Source organism: Electrophorus electricus, chromosome 8 (genome assembly GCF_013358815.1).
Source record: "Electrophorus electricus isolate fEleEle1 chromosome 8, fEleEle1.pri, whole genome shotgun sequence".
Lineage (NCBI taxonomy): Eukaryota > Metazoa > Chordata > Actinopteri > Gymnotiformes > Gymnotidae > Electrophorus > Electrophorus electricus.
The window spans coordinates 23,857,887-23,874,866 of record NC_049542.1 but is presented as its reverse complement, the minus strand read 5'-3'; the positions used below and the strand labels follow the sequence as shown (position 1 = coordinate 23,874,866).

The 16,980-nt window shown below is 43.6% G+C and overlaps 1 protein-coding gene across 4 annotated transcripts in view; it reads right to left on the bottom strand.

The window, feature by feature from the left end:
• Positions 1-11,869, bottom strand: part of adcy2b (adenylate cyclase 2b (brain)) — a 42,187-nt gene extending 30,318 nt beyond the window's left edge. For 3 of the 4 annotated variants that reach the window (XM_035529407.1, XM_035529406.1, XM_035529408.1), the window contains exons 1-4: positions 11,772-11,841; positions 10,454-10,832; positions 6,394-6,591; positions 94-255 (exon numbers count right to left, since the gene is read on the bottom strand). In XM_035529407.1, the coding sequence (XP_035385300.1) occupies positions 94-255; positions 6,394-6,591; positions 10,454-10,832; positions 11,772-11,773 (741 nt within the window). In that variant the 5' untranslated portion in view covers positions 11,774-11,841. The other variant, XM_027030425.2, reaches the window with a different exon arrangement.
• Between the last annotated feature and the right edge of the window lie 5,111 nt (positions 11,870-16,980).

Sequence of the window (16,980 nt, the reverse complement as noted above, 5' to 3'; positions counted from 1 at the left end):
TAGGACACCTGCATGCACCACACATACACATAAACACACCCACACACGTGTGCATAAACACACACACACACACACACACACACACACAATTACCTGCCAGACGAGAGGCTCCCTGTACTCTGTGGTGTTGGAGAGGGAGATACTGAGCACCAGGGTGTGGGAGGAGGATGTGAAGACGCTGGCAATGAGAGCGTCCCGCATGGAGAATGGCAGCATCGTGTACACTACAAACACAATGAAGAGGAAGAAGGAGACCTGCAGTGGCCAGAGGGAGCGAGGGAGAGAGAGAGAGAAGAATGTCAAGAGAGGGACGGAGAGAAGGAGGGAGAGAAAAGAGAACGATGATTTTAGCTATCATTGCATTTTTCTGGAAATCATTTTATGTCTTTATGATGCTTCTCTTAACCGGTAGTTTCAAATTCTAAACAGGGAGTGCGAACACATTTTAAGATTTTTGACCTAAAAAAAAAATTGGATTGTGCTCTACAAGTTCCCAGGTATTCAATCATAAATATCTCAAAGTGAAAAGTAGTTCAGGTGTACAAACAAAGACAAAAAAAAGATATATAAGGTACATTAAAACGTGACAATAATCAGTGTAATCACAGTGCATTACTACCAAGCAACACACAATAAAATACAAATATGACTACAATTCTAAAAGGAGTCAGTGTCTATAAGATATCAAAAATTGCTGCACCAAGGGTTAATGCCCTACCAGAAAGGATTTCTTTTCAAATAAATCTATTTGGTTCCATTTATAAAACATTTATTAGTGATGGTTGTTTTTCATCAACATGGTGGAGCACTGGGATATTGTTTGTGCAAAGACAAAGTTAATGGCAGACAGGCTGGTAAATGGTGGCAAAACCTAATGGATTTCTGTCTTGGCCATCTTCTGATAAAAGTATTGTATCACTCACTCACACACACACACACACACACTCTCTCTCTCTCTCTCTCTCTCTCTCTCTCTCTCTCTCTCTCTCTCTCTCTCTCTCTGTCTCACACACACTCTCTCACACCTACACACCAACCCACATTTTTTATAAGTGCTTTCTATTTTATTGATTTTGGCCACTCGCAGAAACCTAAACAGACAGAGGTGGAGATTCGAGACACAGTAAGACATTGGTTGACCAGTCCTTTAGAGAAGAATAACCATCCATGGGCAGGAATCATAGTCATGAGGTCGATTCTCCTCTCCTAAACACATTCCAGCATTCTTGTGACTTTGTTTCAGGATACACTGAGATCAGTCCTTTGTCTCCTAGCTGACTGCATTAAATGCATAATTTCCTGCTTCAATTGCAATGGACGACCAATTTCAGCCTGTGAGAATACATCCCCCAGTCCTGTCTGTGTGAGCAGCATTGAGACCGACAGGCCTATTCAGCTCTCTTCCTCGCTCAGCTCTAGTAGCACAAGTGCAGACTCCATTGTGCATTTTAAATCAGGCCTGCTCTCCAACTGAGGTACTGGCCTCGCTGGAAGATGCATGGTGACTTCAGATGGCAGAGATGGCGATCCATGATGAGAAACACAATATCAATTACAACATTTTTGATTGCACTCCACGAGTCAACAAACAGAGACTTAGTCAGTTAGGCACAATAGGTAGAAGGAAGCAGATGACTTTAAAAACTAATTTAAATCAATTCTTTATGCTTTGGAATTGTAGAAAAGGGTTTCTGTCTCATCTCATGCAAGCTGCCCTGGTGGTATTAAATACTGCTGTGAAGGCATTGGGGGGGATTGTTGGTTTAGGTTACCATGGTCCATCAAGTTAGAAGGTATCAATCACTCAGCCATCAGCCATATCTTTTCACACACCATTGCATTTCACACACTCATGCCAATATGATTCGCTCTGAGGTATTAATATTCACACAAAACACCCCCTCCATTCCTCTCCAGCTTGTCACTCGTGATGCACTCGTCTAGTGCTGTGAATTCTCCTCCAACAACATGAAGAATCTAAGGCTTCAAAGCAGATGGTAGGCTTGCTATCTCAAAATATATCATGAACTCAGACTAATACTGATCTAATGATCTAAGAATAATCAAATATTAAAAGTCTGATGATAATTTTAGCCTCATATTAATAAGTGCCTGAAGAGTAATATGATACTTAATCACAAATATTTAATAGTTTAATTAAGTGTCTAACTCCCATATAAATTTTAAAAGGTCCTGTTTTTGGTTGTGGTAGTGGACATAGTCCTGAAAAATAGAAGAGCTGAGAAAATCTCACGTCTGCTTAAAAAAATGTAAGATTAATTTCAGCATTTAACAAGGCTTGTAAAACTCCTGTGTCACCCTTACAATGGGTGATCATACCTTTTTCCCCTGCAAAACTGGCCCTTCTACCAGAGGTCTGGAAAATTGAGGTTGTGGTGTAGTATTTACGCTGTTCCTAGGATTGCGCTCTTCTGGACTGAGATTGCTATCATCATTCCTGGGATCTGTTGGAGCCACTCCTCCATCCTAGGGGTCACAGTCCTGAGTTCCCCCATCACCACTTTGACAGCCTCCCACATTCTCTCTATTTCTTCTTTCAGCCCCTTGGTATATATATATTTTTTCAGCATTTCATATTCCTTCCTTTGGATGTTTCCCCTCACTTGGAACAGCCAGATCTACTACCACTGCAGTCTTCACCCAATGATCATGATGTATGTTTTGCCACTTATCTGTCTGGATCTGGAGGTCCCACAGAACCTAAAGCTTTATGCTTGACCTTGTGTTGTCATAATTAGTGCATCTTTTCCAGCCATTGTGGTAGGATTGTCTTATGTCTCCTCCACTATCCGTCAGTGATAAATTCCATGGAAGAGCTGTGGCACCAGCCTCCTCTTCTATGGAGACCATGCCCCCATCTGTCTAAGATACTCCCTCACCAGTTCATCTATGGGGGGCATTGCTTGGATACTTTCATGGATGATTTGTGTCTCACCCTGGAGAGTGGATCTTTGTAAGCACATTCCCACTTCTTGTTCCAGCTGGCATACAGCTTTTGGATATTGGCATTTGGGTACTTGGGTGCCCCATGCTTTGTGAGGAGTTCTCTGGTCTACTCTTGACTGATTATTGTGTCTGCTGGGTATCTGATGACTATATATAGACACAATATGTGTGTGTGTGTGTGTGTGTGTGTGTGTGGATGGGTGTGGGTGTTTGTATGTGGGGTAAGTGTGTGTGATTAATATATCTTATAGTCAAATGTTCTGTGATGGTAATAACTAAGTCAGTTGAAGCCAACAAAAGCAAAAAACCAACAACAACAACAACAACCCCAAAACTCACAATCACTAATTGATTCAGTAACAACACCATATTACTGATAGTCAGATAAAATTCCTGTTTTCAGACAACACGAGAATGTCCGTTCCTAATAATCTGTCCAGATATCTAAATCAGCACCAGGAGGTTCACGTTTTAAAAATCCACCTTTCAGAAGAAAGAAAACCAGCCTCCTGATCTCTCCATCTCTCTCTCTTTCAACTTTGCATCCCCCTCCCTCTCTTTTGTCTCACCGCTACCAGCACCAACATCATTCTTCTTCACCTCTGAAATAATGGCCTAACACAGCCTCCAGGGTTCCCATTGATTAGAACGGAATGACTCTAATTAAAGACAGCATAGGGCCCTCGTGCCTGCACGGTTTCCGCACGCTTCTCTCCAGCTCTGCCCTGGGCTGATTGGAGGAAGGTGGGTAAGATCCACTTTTTTTTTTTTGTCCTTCTCCTGATTAAAGGGTCTGATTATGAGCTTTCTTTCAAACAGCATAGAAAGGCCTTTGGCTTTTAGTGTGTTGCTAATGCAGACCCCGCTGCCTGGGGTAAATGGTCTCTACAGTACGGAGCTATGGGCTGTGTAGTGGGCTCTTTCATCTCCATCAATAATGGCCTGTGCTCTTGGCACTTTGACATGTGTCGCTGCTTTTTTTTCCCTCATGCTTGGAGCTGATGTGGTGAGCTGCTTGAGGTGACATGGCGATCGGCTGGTAAGGGGATGTCATCATCGTTACTGAAGTGATGAAATGATTAAGAATGCTATGGCTATGCTGTGCGATGCCACGGCGACGCTGTGCGATGCCACGGCAACGCTGTGTGATGACTCCACAGCCATGACAGCTCCGCTCGTTATGGCTCCACTCCTGTAGTACGAGGAGCTGTCAATCAGTGTCAATCAGAGCCCTTGCTCTGTTTACACACACTGGTCATGCATCATCAGTAGAGTATCCACTTACATAAAATTTCAGTTTGTAAATATCCATTTGAGGGCTCTGCGTGGCAATTGTTCAATTATCTCAACACAGAGCACTTGTTTTTCAAGTCCTTTTCCAGTTTTCTCTGGCCCAGCAAGTGCTTAAGCATTGTCCAATCAACAGTCAGCTCCATGGACACGAGGGCTCAGAATGACCCAAATGACCCGACGACTGTTCCATGACCTACCACTGACCACTGGCCCTTATGCCTAAAGGAGCCAGTGGTCAGTGTCTTTGTAACAGCAGATTGCCCTGGTCTCTCGCCTGTTCCCCTCAAGGATAAACACAACGGCAATTGAAGGCAGCCTGTTGCACTTACACAAACACAACTGCCCTCCCATTGTATTTCTACCTTGGCACTGACCTGCAGATTACCAGCAGAGCCATGTTACAGGTCAAGTCAATGTCGTCCAATGGTGTTAAAACACAGAGCTCACTGGGAGCTATGGAGGTACTACCATATGGCAGACTGCCACCTGATGAAGTTACCTTTGAACGGAGCAATTGCTCTATGTGCTTAATGGGGTGAGGTGATGAAAAGTTACCTCACAGGGCTTCTGCCTTCCTATATGACACTAAAAGTGTGACTGAGAAAGAAAGCGAAAGAGAGAGGGGAGTGGGGAATGATCTAGCACCAACAGGTATTAATATTCCAAAAGAGAAAGTGAGCAAGAGAAAGAGATTATGAAAAGGGAAAGTGAAGCAAGCTGAGCCAAAAGTAGAGATAAAATTAGACGTGATGTGAAGGATGTGGCCGAATTAAATATATCTGGAAAATTAGAACCATTTTCCTAACCACCTTCACATAATCGCTTGCAAGAAAATGCTACGTAAAAACCCCTGTCAGGCTGGTCCACATTCAGATAACAACTGATCTAAGCTTTCCAACAAGGACATTAACCCACTTCAGAGCACTCATCCAAAACCCCTCGAAGCGCTAAAATGTGACACCGTCAGCAACAGCAGATGGAGAGGGGCAGCACCATGACGGCTAATGAAGGTCTTTAATCATCCAGTTTCTTTTCAGTCCTCACACCTGCCTGAAGCCAAGGTTCCCTTGTCTGTCCATCCACACGCCAGCACCGCGAGGCTTTTATAAGCTAGCCACATGGGCCTGTTTACAGGAGCCATTCCAAAACCTTACGCCAAGTGTCCAATGTGTCGCACACCTCTTATTACTGTTCCAGAGAAGTGTTACGTGTGACGTGATTCATAACGCTGACTCTGCCTGTGGAGCATATATATTACCTCAGCTCCTTTTGAGGTTGCCTTTCACCCATTAAGTGATGTACGGCCTACAGTTCAGATGACTCAGAGAGTCACATTAACTCGTGAATGAAAGACCCCATCTCAGGATTACTATAACAGTAATAAGACACAGGTATGAATAATAGCACTGGTAGGACCAGACCCTGTTGCTTCATGCTTTGCTCATGCAGTTTAGTGTAAACATACGTTCCATGTTTACCATCATGAAGGGCTGAAGATGAAGGTGCATCGTGTGCTGTTTGGATTTGGTAACACGTAAACGAGTTTGGATTAGAGTAAGTGTGAAATAAAGAGCAAAATGTTTAAGAGCAGGCAATATGAGCATAGAGACTGTGACAAAGAAAAAGGGGGAGAGAAATAGAAAGAGAGGAATGGAGACTACTGTATTACATCTATGTAGCTACTGTTGTATTTATCTACAGCGAGAGAAACAGAGCATTCATTTTCATAATTACTGTTCGACATGCAATTTTGATCATGCTGTTCCTCTGTCTTTGCTGTGTGCATATTCTCAGCTCAGCTTAGAAAAATGCCCTCCCCCTGCAAACACACACACATACACACACACACACACACACACACACACACACACACACACACACACACACACACACAAGTCCAGTGCTACCACAGCACAAATCATCAGAGTCAACTTGGAATGAAGTTAACTGAAATGCTTCAATTCATAAACAACTGTGAGACTGTACAGGATTCATCTCACCTACGAAGAGCTGAATAAGTCAATGAATACTCGAGCAAAGGAAAACCACTGATCCTTCAGTCATGCGATTCAGTGTTTCACAGCTGCTACACGGAGGTGGAAGAGGAAAGTAGCGATGTCTCCCCAGTCTCACCTGGTCCCACGGACAGATGATCCCTCCAAAAAACATGAAGAGGTAACCCATGGCAACCAGGCAGCCCCAGATGAGCAGGGAGAATAGGCGGAGCAGCTTCTTGAAGATGGACTCGATACAGACGAGCACGAAGATAGTGAGGAAGATGGACAGGGTGGTGGGCACGGTGATGAGGAAGGCCACATGGTCTTCCATGTCCTGCAAAAGGGGGAGGGTCAGCAAAAGCATATTACTGCTAAAGGACAAATGGCAGAAGTACTGTTTGTTCATTAAGTGCAAACAGTTTGATCACAACCAAACACGTTCACGAGGTGTTTAGACGGCCAAACCTAGATTAACATACTATATTTGCCAAAAACTGATATGACACACCAATATCATGAGCTCTAAACACACTTTAGTTGGGGGACATTCAACATACTGATTAGACTTTCAGAATTCAACACGACCTTTATAAATAAGTGAGTACATTTTTATTTGTATAGTACTTTTATTGTCTCAAAGTGCTTTACAATAAAAAACACACAACATTTACAACATCAACCATTCTTACAGATCATAGACCATTAGACATGACATAACAATAAAATGACTCACACTCTTCCTTCACTCTGTGAGTGTGTGAGTGTGAGAATCACAGTGAAATGCATAAGGAGTTATTCCTATTCAGGCTCATATCACTGCAGGAACAGGCAGCCAGTCCACAAAACCGGCAGGCAGGTATAGAGTCTGAACCCGATTCCTTACCTCACAGCCTCCATAAAATGAGTCCGTCTGTCATAATGAGACTAACTAATGAGACCATTCATTTTTAAGTAATTTCCGGGCATATATGTGATCCATGATATGTGATGTGTTTAGGTAAATGGTCTTATGCGTAAGGTTGATCTAATTAGTGAATAAGAGTTTAGGCCAGTATAGTTGGGCTAAAATAATACCATCAGTGCCAAATGAGTCACCAGCCAAGAGGGGAGACACCCCCGGGAATGGTACAGTCTCAGGAAAACACTCGCACACACGCTGAATCTAAATCACGACCGCAGGAGCTGGTGCTGCCTCTCTCAATCACTCACACACTCACATTCATGCACAGGCTTCATGTTTCTCATACATTAAAAAAAAAAAAAGAGGGGAGGGGGGGACAGAAATGGTATTCAGGGCTCCCACACACTTGTAGCCCTGAATGTACCTTTCCTGAGCATGCACGAGTATGCATGCCACACAGTCCAATCAGCACACCGGGTCTCTGATTGCATGATTAGTCGCTAAACTTCGGGCTTTTTTTGTCCTTCTTTTATCAATCTTGACTCGAGGCCGAAAGTGCTTTTGCATGTCAGCCTCCACTTTCCTGGCTAAGAGAGGGCACGGAGACAGCCAGTTGCCCATTTCAAATAATTTAAATCCATTTAAACCCACTTCCTAGCAGTTGCAAGAGCAATCAATCCCCTATATACGGTCGCTCTGTTGCCAACAAGAGCCATCCTGTTCATTAGCCTGATGGGTTCAGTTTTGTGTGACTGGGCAGAGTGAGTATGTGTGTGTGTGTGTGTGTGTGTGTGTGTGTGTGTGTGTGTGTGTGTGTGTGTGTGTGTGTGTGTGTGTGTGTGTGCTCAGCACTTTGAAGCTAACTTCCTGAACACTCAAACCACAACACACTGAAACACCAGTTTTGAGTTTGCAAATCTGAGAGACATGGAAACTTGTGTGATGGGTTTTGTTTTTGTTCCTGGTATATTCTTCATGTGTATCTACACATGCATGGGTGTGGAGTGGGAGGAGCATGAGCCCATTAGCTCCTCCTCCACAAGACACCACATGCACTTTTCATGTGCTGAGTCCTGCAGCATTACCACACACTGCATTTACCATTTCCCCACTCTGACACATGGCTCACACCACACGCTGAACCGACATGTGTGCACACGACAACGGATTCGGCAACATACAATCCTCCACTGCAGCAAGACAAAAAGCGAATGCACTTCCCTTTGCATAGTGACAGAGACAAAACTACAATACCCAGCAACACAGTTCAACATCTAAGGATACAGAAGAATAGATTCCACTGTACTATGGCCACACTTCCTTCTGCTCATCCTATTAGGTAACTATTTAAAATCAAAACTGATTGTCCAGCCAGAATTATAATGGGCTTCACTGATTCAAAGAGGCCGAAAAAGGACTGTTGCATCATAACAGGATTTTTTTTGCTTGGTGAGGAAACCAGCCAGCAGAGGTGTGCTTGTTTTTGTTCCTCCAACACTGGAATATTTTTCCCAGCAGTGGGTTTGCTTTATGAGGTGTATTCACCACTCTGTAACCCAGGCCAATAAAGCCATCGCAGTCACAATTCCCCTGGAGCTACAGCTACAGCTATGTAGATGCACTCGACCAGAGGAAGAGCCAAGTGGCTCTCTGCACACTGTGGCCAAGCTGAGCTCTGAAAAGAAAATGGATTGTGAGTCAGCAGTGAATGAGTGAGTGTGAGTGTGTGTGTGCGTGTCTGTATGTGTGTCTGTGTGTGTGTGTGTGTGTGTCTGTGTGTCTGTGTTTGTTTGTGTGTGTCTGTGTGTCTGTGTTTGTGTGTGTGTGTGTGTGTGTGTGTGTGTGTGTGTGTGTGTGTGTGTGTTTGTATTTGTGTTTGTATAAATGTGTAATTTTGTAGGGCTATGGCCCTGGTCCAAGGTGTGCCTCTCAGAGTAATTTGAAAAGGATGGAAGGTGTGTGTGTGTGTGTGTGTGTGTGTGTGTGTGTGTGTGTGTGTGTGTGTCTGTATGTGTGCATGTGCATGTGCATTTGTTTGTGTGTGTATTTGTTTGTGTGTGTGTGTGTGTGTGTGTGTGTGGGTGGGTAGTAGGATGGGGGGATTTGATTGGATCGTTAGAAATCAAATCTCACTTATAAAAGCCCCATCTGGCAGAGTGAAAAATTGTGCCCATCTCTGCCCCACCACTGCTGATAAATATGAAACTCTACCTGCTTTAGAATTCAGTTACACAAAAACATTTCACCATGGACCAGCCGCGCCTACTTCTGAGAGGGTCGATATGGACCACACCTACAAAGGAGGCACAAATGCTGTTCCTCTCCTACAGTGCCATGTACATAAACACAAGGAGGCAAAACATTTGTTTTTACTATTCTCCCATAAACAAAATCATGAAAAATAAAGCTTAATAAGTTTACAGTGTACATCCTGGCTTAACAAATTGTTTTAAACACTTCAACACTACTGAAATCTCCCGTAGAACAAATATTTCACAATTTTCGAACAGTTCCTCTGCCTCACACAATAGCAGGATTTAAATGAAGTCATTAACAAACTGATCCCATCTTTTGTCCTGTTTAATTCCACTGCACAAGTCAAACAATTAAAGCATCTGGGAATTTAAAAAGCCAGAGTACACCTCAGCCACAAAAAGCCAAAGTTACCACTGTAAAAATCAGAAAACTCTGCCATTCTCACAGAGGCAGACAGGGGCTAAAATAATTTTTAAAATTGATCACTCAAGACTCCAGATAAAGTGTAGTTTCTTTTTTTTTTGTGTCATTAGCTAGTTTGTTCAACGGCTGCAGCTGTCTTCCTGACTTTGTGCCCAGTAACCCCATGTAATAACACTACAGGATGGTTGAGTGTTACAGACCACACTTCATACACATGTACCGTGTACAGTCAGGTATAATAGCCAATATATAACATATATAATGCCTAACAGAACTGGGGGAGAAGAAGAAATAACAAGGGGTGAGTGAGAGTCAGAGTGAGAGAAAGGGAGAATGTCTCTTTCTCTCACTCTCACACATACGTTGACAGACAGCGCTGTTCTTCAGCGACACACTTTGCTATGACTCTCTCCAACACTTTTTGTATCCCTTCATACGGGGAGCACGTTCCTTCTCCCTCGTTATCAAAAAAGAAAATGATCACCAGAGACGAACACAGAGGGACTGACACAATGAGAAGAGCCAACGTACTTTGGCAGCACCAAAGAGTGCAAGACCGTGAGAGTGAGAGAGAGGGCAAAATGAGCAGACAGATGAAAGGAGTGCTCTCTCTCACCAGTCCAGAGGCGAAGAAGACAGTGAGCAGAGCCAGGCATGCTCCCATGACGATGAGGAGTAGGAACACGATGAGCGGGTGCTGCTGGCTCATGCGGTAGTACGACTCGTAGAGCCAGTCAGGAGACTTCAGCCCAGCTGCCGTGAAGCCCATGTCTTCTGCCCCCTCCAGCAGGTAGGCTGCCTGCGCACGCAGCATGGGGGTCGCCTGGAGCCCAGCGCTGCCGCTGGAGCCTTCCTCTTCCTCTTCCTCCTCTTCCTCTTCCTCCTCCTGGTCCTGGTCTTGCTCTTCCTCCTCGGGGTGGGTGCTCAGCTGTGGCGGGCTGGCCAGGCGCGCCCCGCGGGACGGCAGGAGGGAGAGAGCAGCTGCTCGCAGCATCCTGCAGCCAACATGATGAAGTGAGAGCAGGAGAGGGAGTCAGGCACAGAGCAGGGAGAGGAAGAGAGGGAGGGAGAACAGGGGGGAGGAAGAAAGAGGGAGAGAGTGTGAGAGCTAGAAAGAGAGAGTGCATGAGTGTTTTTTTTTGAGAAGGAGGAAGAAGGAGAGCGTCAGAAAGAGAGAGAAAGTGTTAAAGTGACTCTATGGTGCGTGTGTGCGCGCGTGCGCGCGTGCGTGCGCGCGTGCGTGTGTGTGTGTGCGCGTGCGTGTGTGTGTGTTTGTCTATGAGAAATGGAAAGGGATGTAGAAAGCCTTCAAGTAGGCAGGGACAGAGGAGAGGAAGAGGCAGTCAGTCCAGCAGCTGTAGCTGTGTGTGTTTCTCAGAGCATAACAAGCAGAGTCCTCACAGAAGAGAAACAAATAACTCCGGGAGGTCAGAGGGAGAGTAGATGGAAAGCAAAAGGAAACATTAAACCCCTGCTGAAAAAATAAAAAGCTCAACCTGATTTTTGTAGGTCAACAAAGGAGTACAGTGACATATTAAAGTAAACTAAACAAAGTTTCTTTACACCAAATTAAGTTAAATCCTTAAATTACATTCCAAAAAAGTAGACTAACTTTTTGTTATGTATAAGGTTTGCATTACTTTAACAAGTATATTAATGTATACATTTTAAATAGATACATTCTAATGTATGGGTAATACATTAATGAAATGTAAATTAACATAATCCTGAATAGTGTTTCATGCAGTATGTAAGAATCACTGTATTAAGCCTGCCTAAGAGCGAAAACACGAGAAAAGAGCCAATAGTGTCCCAGTGCCTTGCAACTGGACAGGTAATTTATAATAGAATCAGTACATTACATTTTAAACAAAACAAGGAAAAACAGTAGTTCACAATTCATACTATTATTGAATTAGACTAAACATATTTACATGTTTTTGAGGTCTCATTTTAAAAGGAAACCATTTTCCCTCAGAAGAAAACATAGGTAGATGAGGCAGAAGAAGCACCTCCTTTGTGGTTCAGGTCCCGTCTCTCTCTCTCTCTCTCTCTCTCTCTCTCTCTCTCTCTCTCTCTCTGTCTCTCGCAGAGAGCAGGCGCCGTGTCTTGGACTGCTGGTACAGGTTTCGAGGGTTTTCTAATGAACAAACCTCCTCCAGACAGAGCCAGATGGCGCGCAGACTCGAGGCTTTTAGCGGTGGATTCCTGCTACTTTCAGGGTCAGCTCTGAACTGCTTACTGGGGGAACAGAGGCAGGAAGGAAGCCTGCTAGCCTGCCAAAGAAACCGGGGACACACAGTCCACCGTGAGCAGGCTGTTAAACACAAACATATCACAGCTCTACCATGAGAGCCCTGGGAGAGGTTCTCCACCAATTCACACTGCTGATTTGAGACTTTTTAGTGTAGTGGATTCCCACGCATGTTAAAGTTCTTCCTCTCAGAACATCTGCTGCCTTGTGGCATTTTCCATGCTCATAATTAGGAACACCTTCCAATTAGCATATCTGCCTTTTTTAAACACTAATTTACATATTTCCCAGGAAAGGCAGTGTTAGCTGTCCGTACAAAGGGCAATCCCGCCGGTGGCTGGCTTGTGTATGGAGTCTATGGTTCACCTCAACAGGGCAGAGAATGCATTTTTTTGCTGTGTTAGTAAGACAGAAGGAGGCTGGCATGTCTGTTCATGAAAACAAGTGATGGCTGCAGTCTCCCCGTGCTGCAGTCAGTCTTGGAGGTAGCAGCTTCCAACAAATTTGGCAGGTATTTCTACATCCAGAGATGCTACATGTGATGTCATCCATGACTCTGTTCTACTAATACATGACTTACCACATTGCTCATATCTGCTTGGCTTTGGAGAGCACGTTCACCTTGGTGATTTAAGAGACAAGTGTGTGTGTGTGTGTGGGGGGGGGGGGGGGGGGGGCTAGGCTCTCAGTACTGAGAGATAGCAATTTATTGGGGGGATAGCAATTTATTGGACATGGGAGAGGAGGGGTGGATATTCAAGCCCTCCAAGATGTAGGTGCACTACAGTGCACTCAGCAAGAAATGGATTGTATATGAAAGCTAATTACATTCTAAAGGTAATTACATCACCAAAGATAATAACATCCAAGAGTGACATTCTTGCGTCACCATATGCAGCTGTGATCACAGCACTTATTGACCTGTTTGAAAAAACACAAATGCAACACACACCCACACACCCACACACACACACACACACACACACACACACACACACACACACACACACACACACACACACCTCATAGCATGTGAAGCAGGTGTCAAGGAAGCCCCTGCAGCACTAAATTTGGCTTTCACACTTCAGCAAGTATCCTTGGAAGTGATGTTATGTAACCATTCTTTAAATAGGTGGGAAGAAGGAGCATATTGTATAGAGTGCCATTTAAAAATGAGCACCAGGGGACTTCATTAATCTGCCTGCATTATGGCTGGCCCCTCTAATAGCAGAAACCACAGATCTCTGCTGCACCAGGACTCCAGTGAGTCTACCCACTGAAATGCCCCAATGATCTCATTAGCCGCGTGAATCTGCAGAGCTCCACACACATACACAGATGACAAACACACCAAAATTAATGGCCCTGCCACTGTATGAGAATGACCTTTCCTTTGTGGTGTGAACCTAATCTAATTCAAGTGTTTTAGGTATTATTGGTAGTCTGCCCCAGTAATGGGGATGATGGGCTGTGCTCGCCTGCTGCCACGTAGTAATGCTGTAATCAGGGGAAAGTAGACAGGAAAAGCTCTGTATATAAAACAGCTGTCTCAGAGATGAAACAGCAGGAGGGCAGCGTTTTGTACTACTAAGAGTTTACTTCTTTACAGTCTCCCTCAGAAAGCTTTCTATGTGGCATCCTGCCTTACCTAGTGACCCTTTCTGCTGAGCAATAATCTGTATCGAAATTATCTGGCAGTAAGTAAGTAGTCATTATATATATATATATCGATCCATATCCCTTTATTTATATATATATATATATATATATATATATATATATATATATATATATATATCTATATATATATAGGGCTTATATTTCGATTTATCTCCCTAATATATATATATATATAGATCCATATCCCTTTATATATATATATATATATATATATATATATATATATATATATATATATATATATATATACACACATATTAGGGAGATCAATCGACATATAAGCCCTAAATTAAAACGACACTTTTTTTGTGCATTTAGTCCAAGAAATGTTACATTTCACATATTAAAGTTAAGAGCCCAGTTCCCCAATCACAGTTCCATACTGTCTATTAAAGTGGAAATGAGACTCAGTCCTGCAAAGTTCAGTAGGCTTGCAGTGGAAAGGTGAAGGTGACATGCTCCCGCAACTCCCGCAATCCTCTTTACTCTTTAATTTGCAGAGTCATTACAGCAGCCCGAGCGACGTGTCCCACGTCTCACGGCCCACTGTGTCCAAAACTAATCCCGCGCGCATTTTGGGGAGTGGGGAGGGTGTTTGTTGTGCACTAACATCTTAGATCTGTGTTTTTCAGATTCAGGCGGAGACCATGGCCCCCTGTGCTCTGGACAGTTGTTAGCAAAGGAATGCGACAAAGTGAGACTCATGAGGAAAATACAGAAGGGAAGCTCCACGCAGATCCGGTGGTGCAGGGTCATGAAGCGCGCATAGTAATGTAAGAGACACACGGCTCGAGAAAAGCGCACCACTCGGAGAAAGAAAAAAGTTACTTTCGCAACTGTCACAGTTCGTATTGTGGTCCCCCCGCTTCTTCTAACGTGCCGACGTGTAGCAAAGCTAACGAGATCGTAATCGCTTGTTCTCTTTTCTCGTGCAGTGGAAATGGACTCGGAGGATTGGGGGGGGGGGGGGGGGGGGCGCCATAAGGAGACGGTGTGACAGAATGATGGCACGCCAAAGAAAAGAGTACCCTGCGCACGGGGGTGCGCGCTCATTCCCGTACCTTCCATAACATTTATGCAGCAATAATAAGGTGAGAGATGGGAGAGAAAGGAATTAGCCAAGAGAGAGGAGAGGAGAGGTAAGTGTGAACGGTTCAGAAACTAGCCAATCCTCCCTCCTGCTGAGAGACTGCACTCTGGACTTGTAATTTCGCAAATCGTGCCGTAATGCACAGGTCTTGATGTTGCATGGCCACTAATTCCCAGGCTAAGTCCAATCAACAATGTTCTTGCACTCAGGCAATTTAGTGAGTCCACCTTTAGCAACCATAATGCTTGCTTAAAAATAAAAGAAAATGTCATCTTCCCAAATTTAAACATCTTGAAGGTTTTGTACAATGAAGTAACTTTTTTTTTTTTTTTTAAAGGATTTTGCTAAGTTAATACACCTTAAATTAAGTCAGAACATTGGGCATAAAACAGAACATTGGGCATAAAAAATAGGTTAGCAATAACTAGGCAGAAGAAGCATTTGCTGTATTTTTATTGATTAATTACATGTTCATGTGTGTTCTGTACATGCAGGTTGGTGCCATGGTAACAAGCAGGGAGTCATTCCTAGAGAAAGGACCCTTTGATCAGAACATCCTGTGAGAAATCCTTTGGTCTGTAGCTTGTCATATTTTCAGTGGAAAGAAAAGGAGAGCTAATTGCAATTTCATCACTTTTAAAACTTCTTTCACCGGACTGGCTGAGACCACCAGCGAACGCTGGAGCGTATCTGAGCTCAGTCTCCCAACGGAAGCACACAAGGATCAGTCTTAATAGGGCAGAGTAAGCACTGTTCAAAACATTATCTTACAGTGGTGATATCTGGGGTGCAGTTTTTGAAACATTCGAACCTCTCCATGCTCTGAGTTAGCAATGAGTTCTATATAACTATGTTGCAGTGTTTTAATTGTAAAGGACTTTTTGCATTTGCACCCCCCATAGAGTTTTGCCAGCAGATCCTGTTAATCGCAATAAAGGCTTTGTCTTTTTCCATTTCTCGTCTGCATTATTACATGACTTTTACATCAGTGTGTCATTGCATGTGGATTTTGGGGCCAGTTCAAACAACGGATATGAGGTTTTAAATGTAATGACAACAAATATCACAATTTTCCCTCCACAATATGTGTGGCCAGACTAACACAAATTAAGGACACATTGTTCGCATGCAGACATAATAAAAGCATCCAACTGAATTGCTCAGAGAGGAAAATACTAATGATGCTAAAACATTCTGCCTGGCTCTCTGCAGCTGGTTCCTCTGTACCTGCAACAACACCAGACCCCGTGTACAGCATGGGCACATCTGGCACAGCACGGGAGAAACGCCAGCAGTACAACCACTGAGAGTGCACAATTACACATGCTAAGATTAAAAGGGTCAAAGATGTGTGGTGCAGAGCAAAATATAATCTTCCTTAAATGGCATAGATGACCATGACTATAATTTTCTTGAATTTACCCTTCAAAAAAAGTTCATCTTACTCACATGCCACTGATATATTACACCCACACCTGAGGCAGAGATAACTGAATGCAGTTTAATGATCAGATTTTAGTCTGTTCCCTGCAAAGCAGCCTATGTGTCACAAATTTGAATTTTGTTACAGCAGCACAGACTAGATAAACATCCCAGTGAAAAGCAGCATGGTCTCACCCTGACTTCTCATATCTCGTGAGGTTGGACCAGTGCAAACAGGGAAGCGAATTCAGATAGCAAACTGTTACCAGGAAGTGGAAAATATAATGCCCCTTTGGCCTGAGAAAATGACATCTTTTACAAGATTGTAACACACCAGTAAGGAACTCTGCAGAGGACATATTTAATTCTCTATGGTGATTTTCCTCAGAATGTCTACTAATGGTAGGCAGCACAAAAAGCCAATTTTGCATTAAAAAAAGAAAAAAAAAAAATCTAAAAATCACTTAAAATTAGAATGTCCGTCTGGATCAGGGGATATCCATGCTCCTTCACAGGTTTGCAGGAGCTCATTACCTCTGGTGACTTCTGACAGGGCTTTAGGGAGACTGAGTCCATCTCCCCTCTGCATCCGCTCATACCAAGCTCACTGCTGAAGTCATTATCTCTGCTGGGACTCCTTCACAATGTCTCCACTGCCCCGTGGAGACATCGCTCATTTGCTCTCCTGCTTACTCCC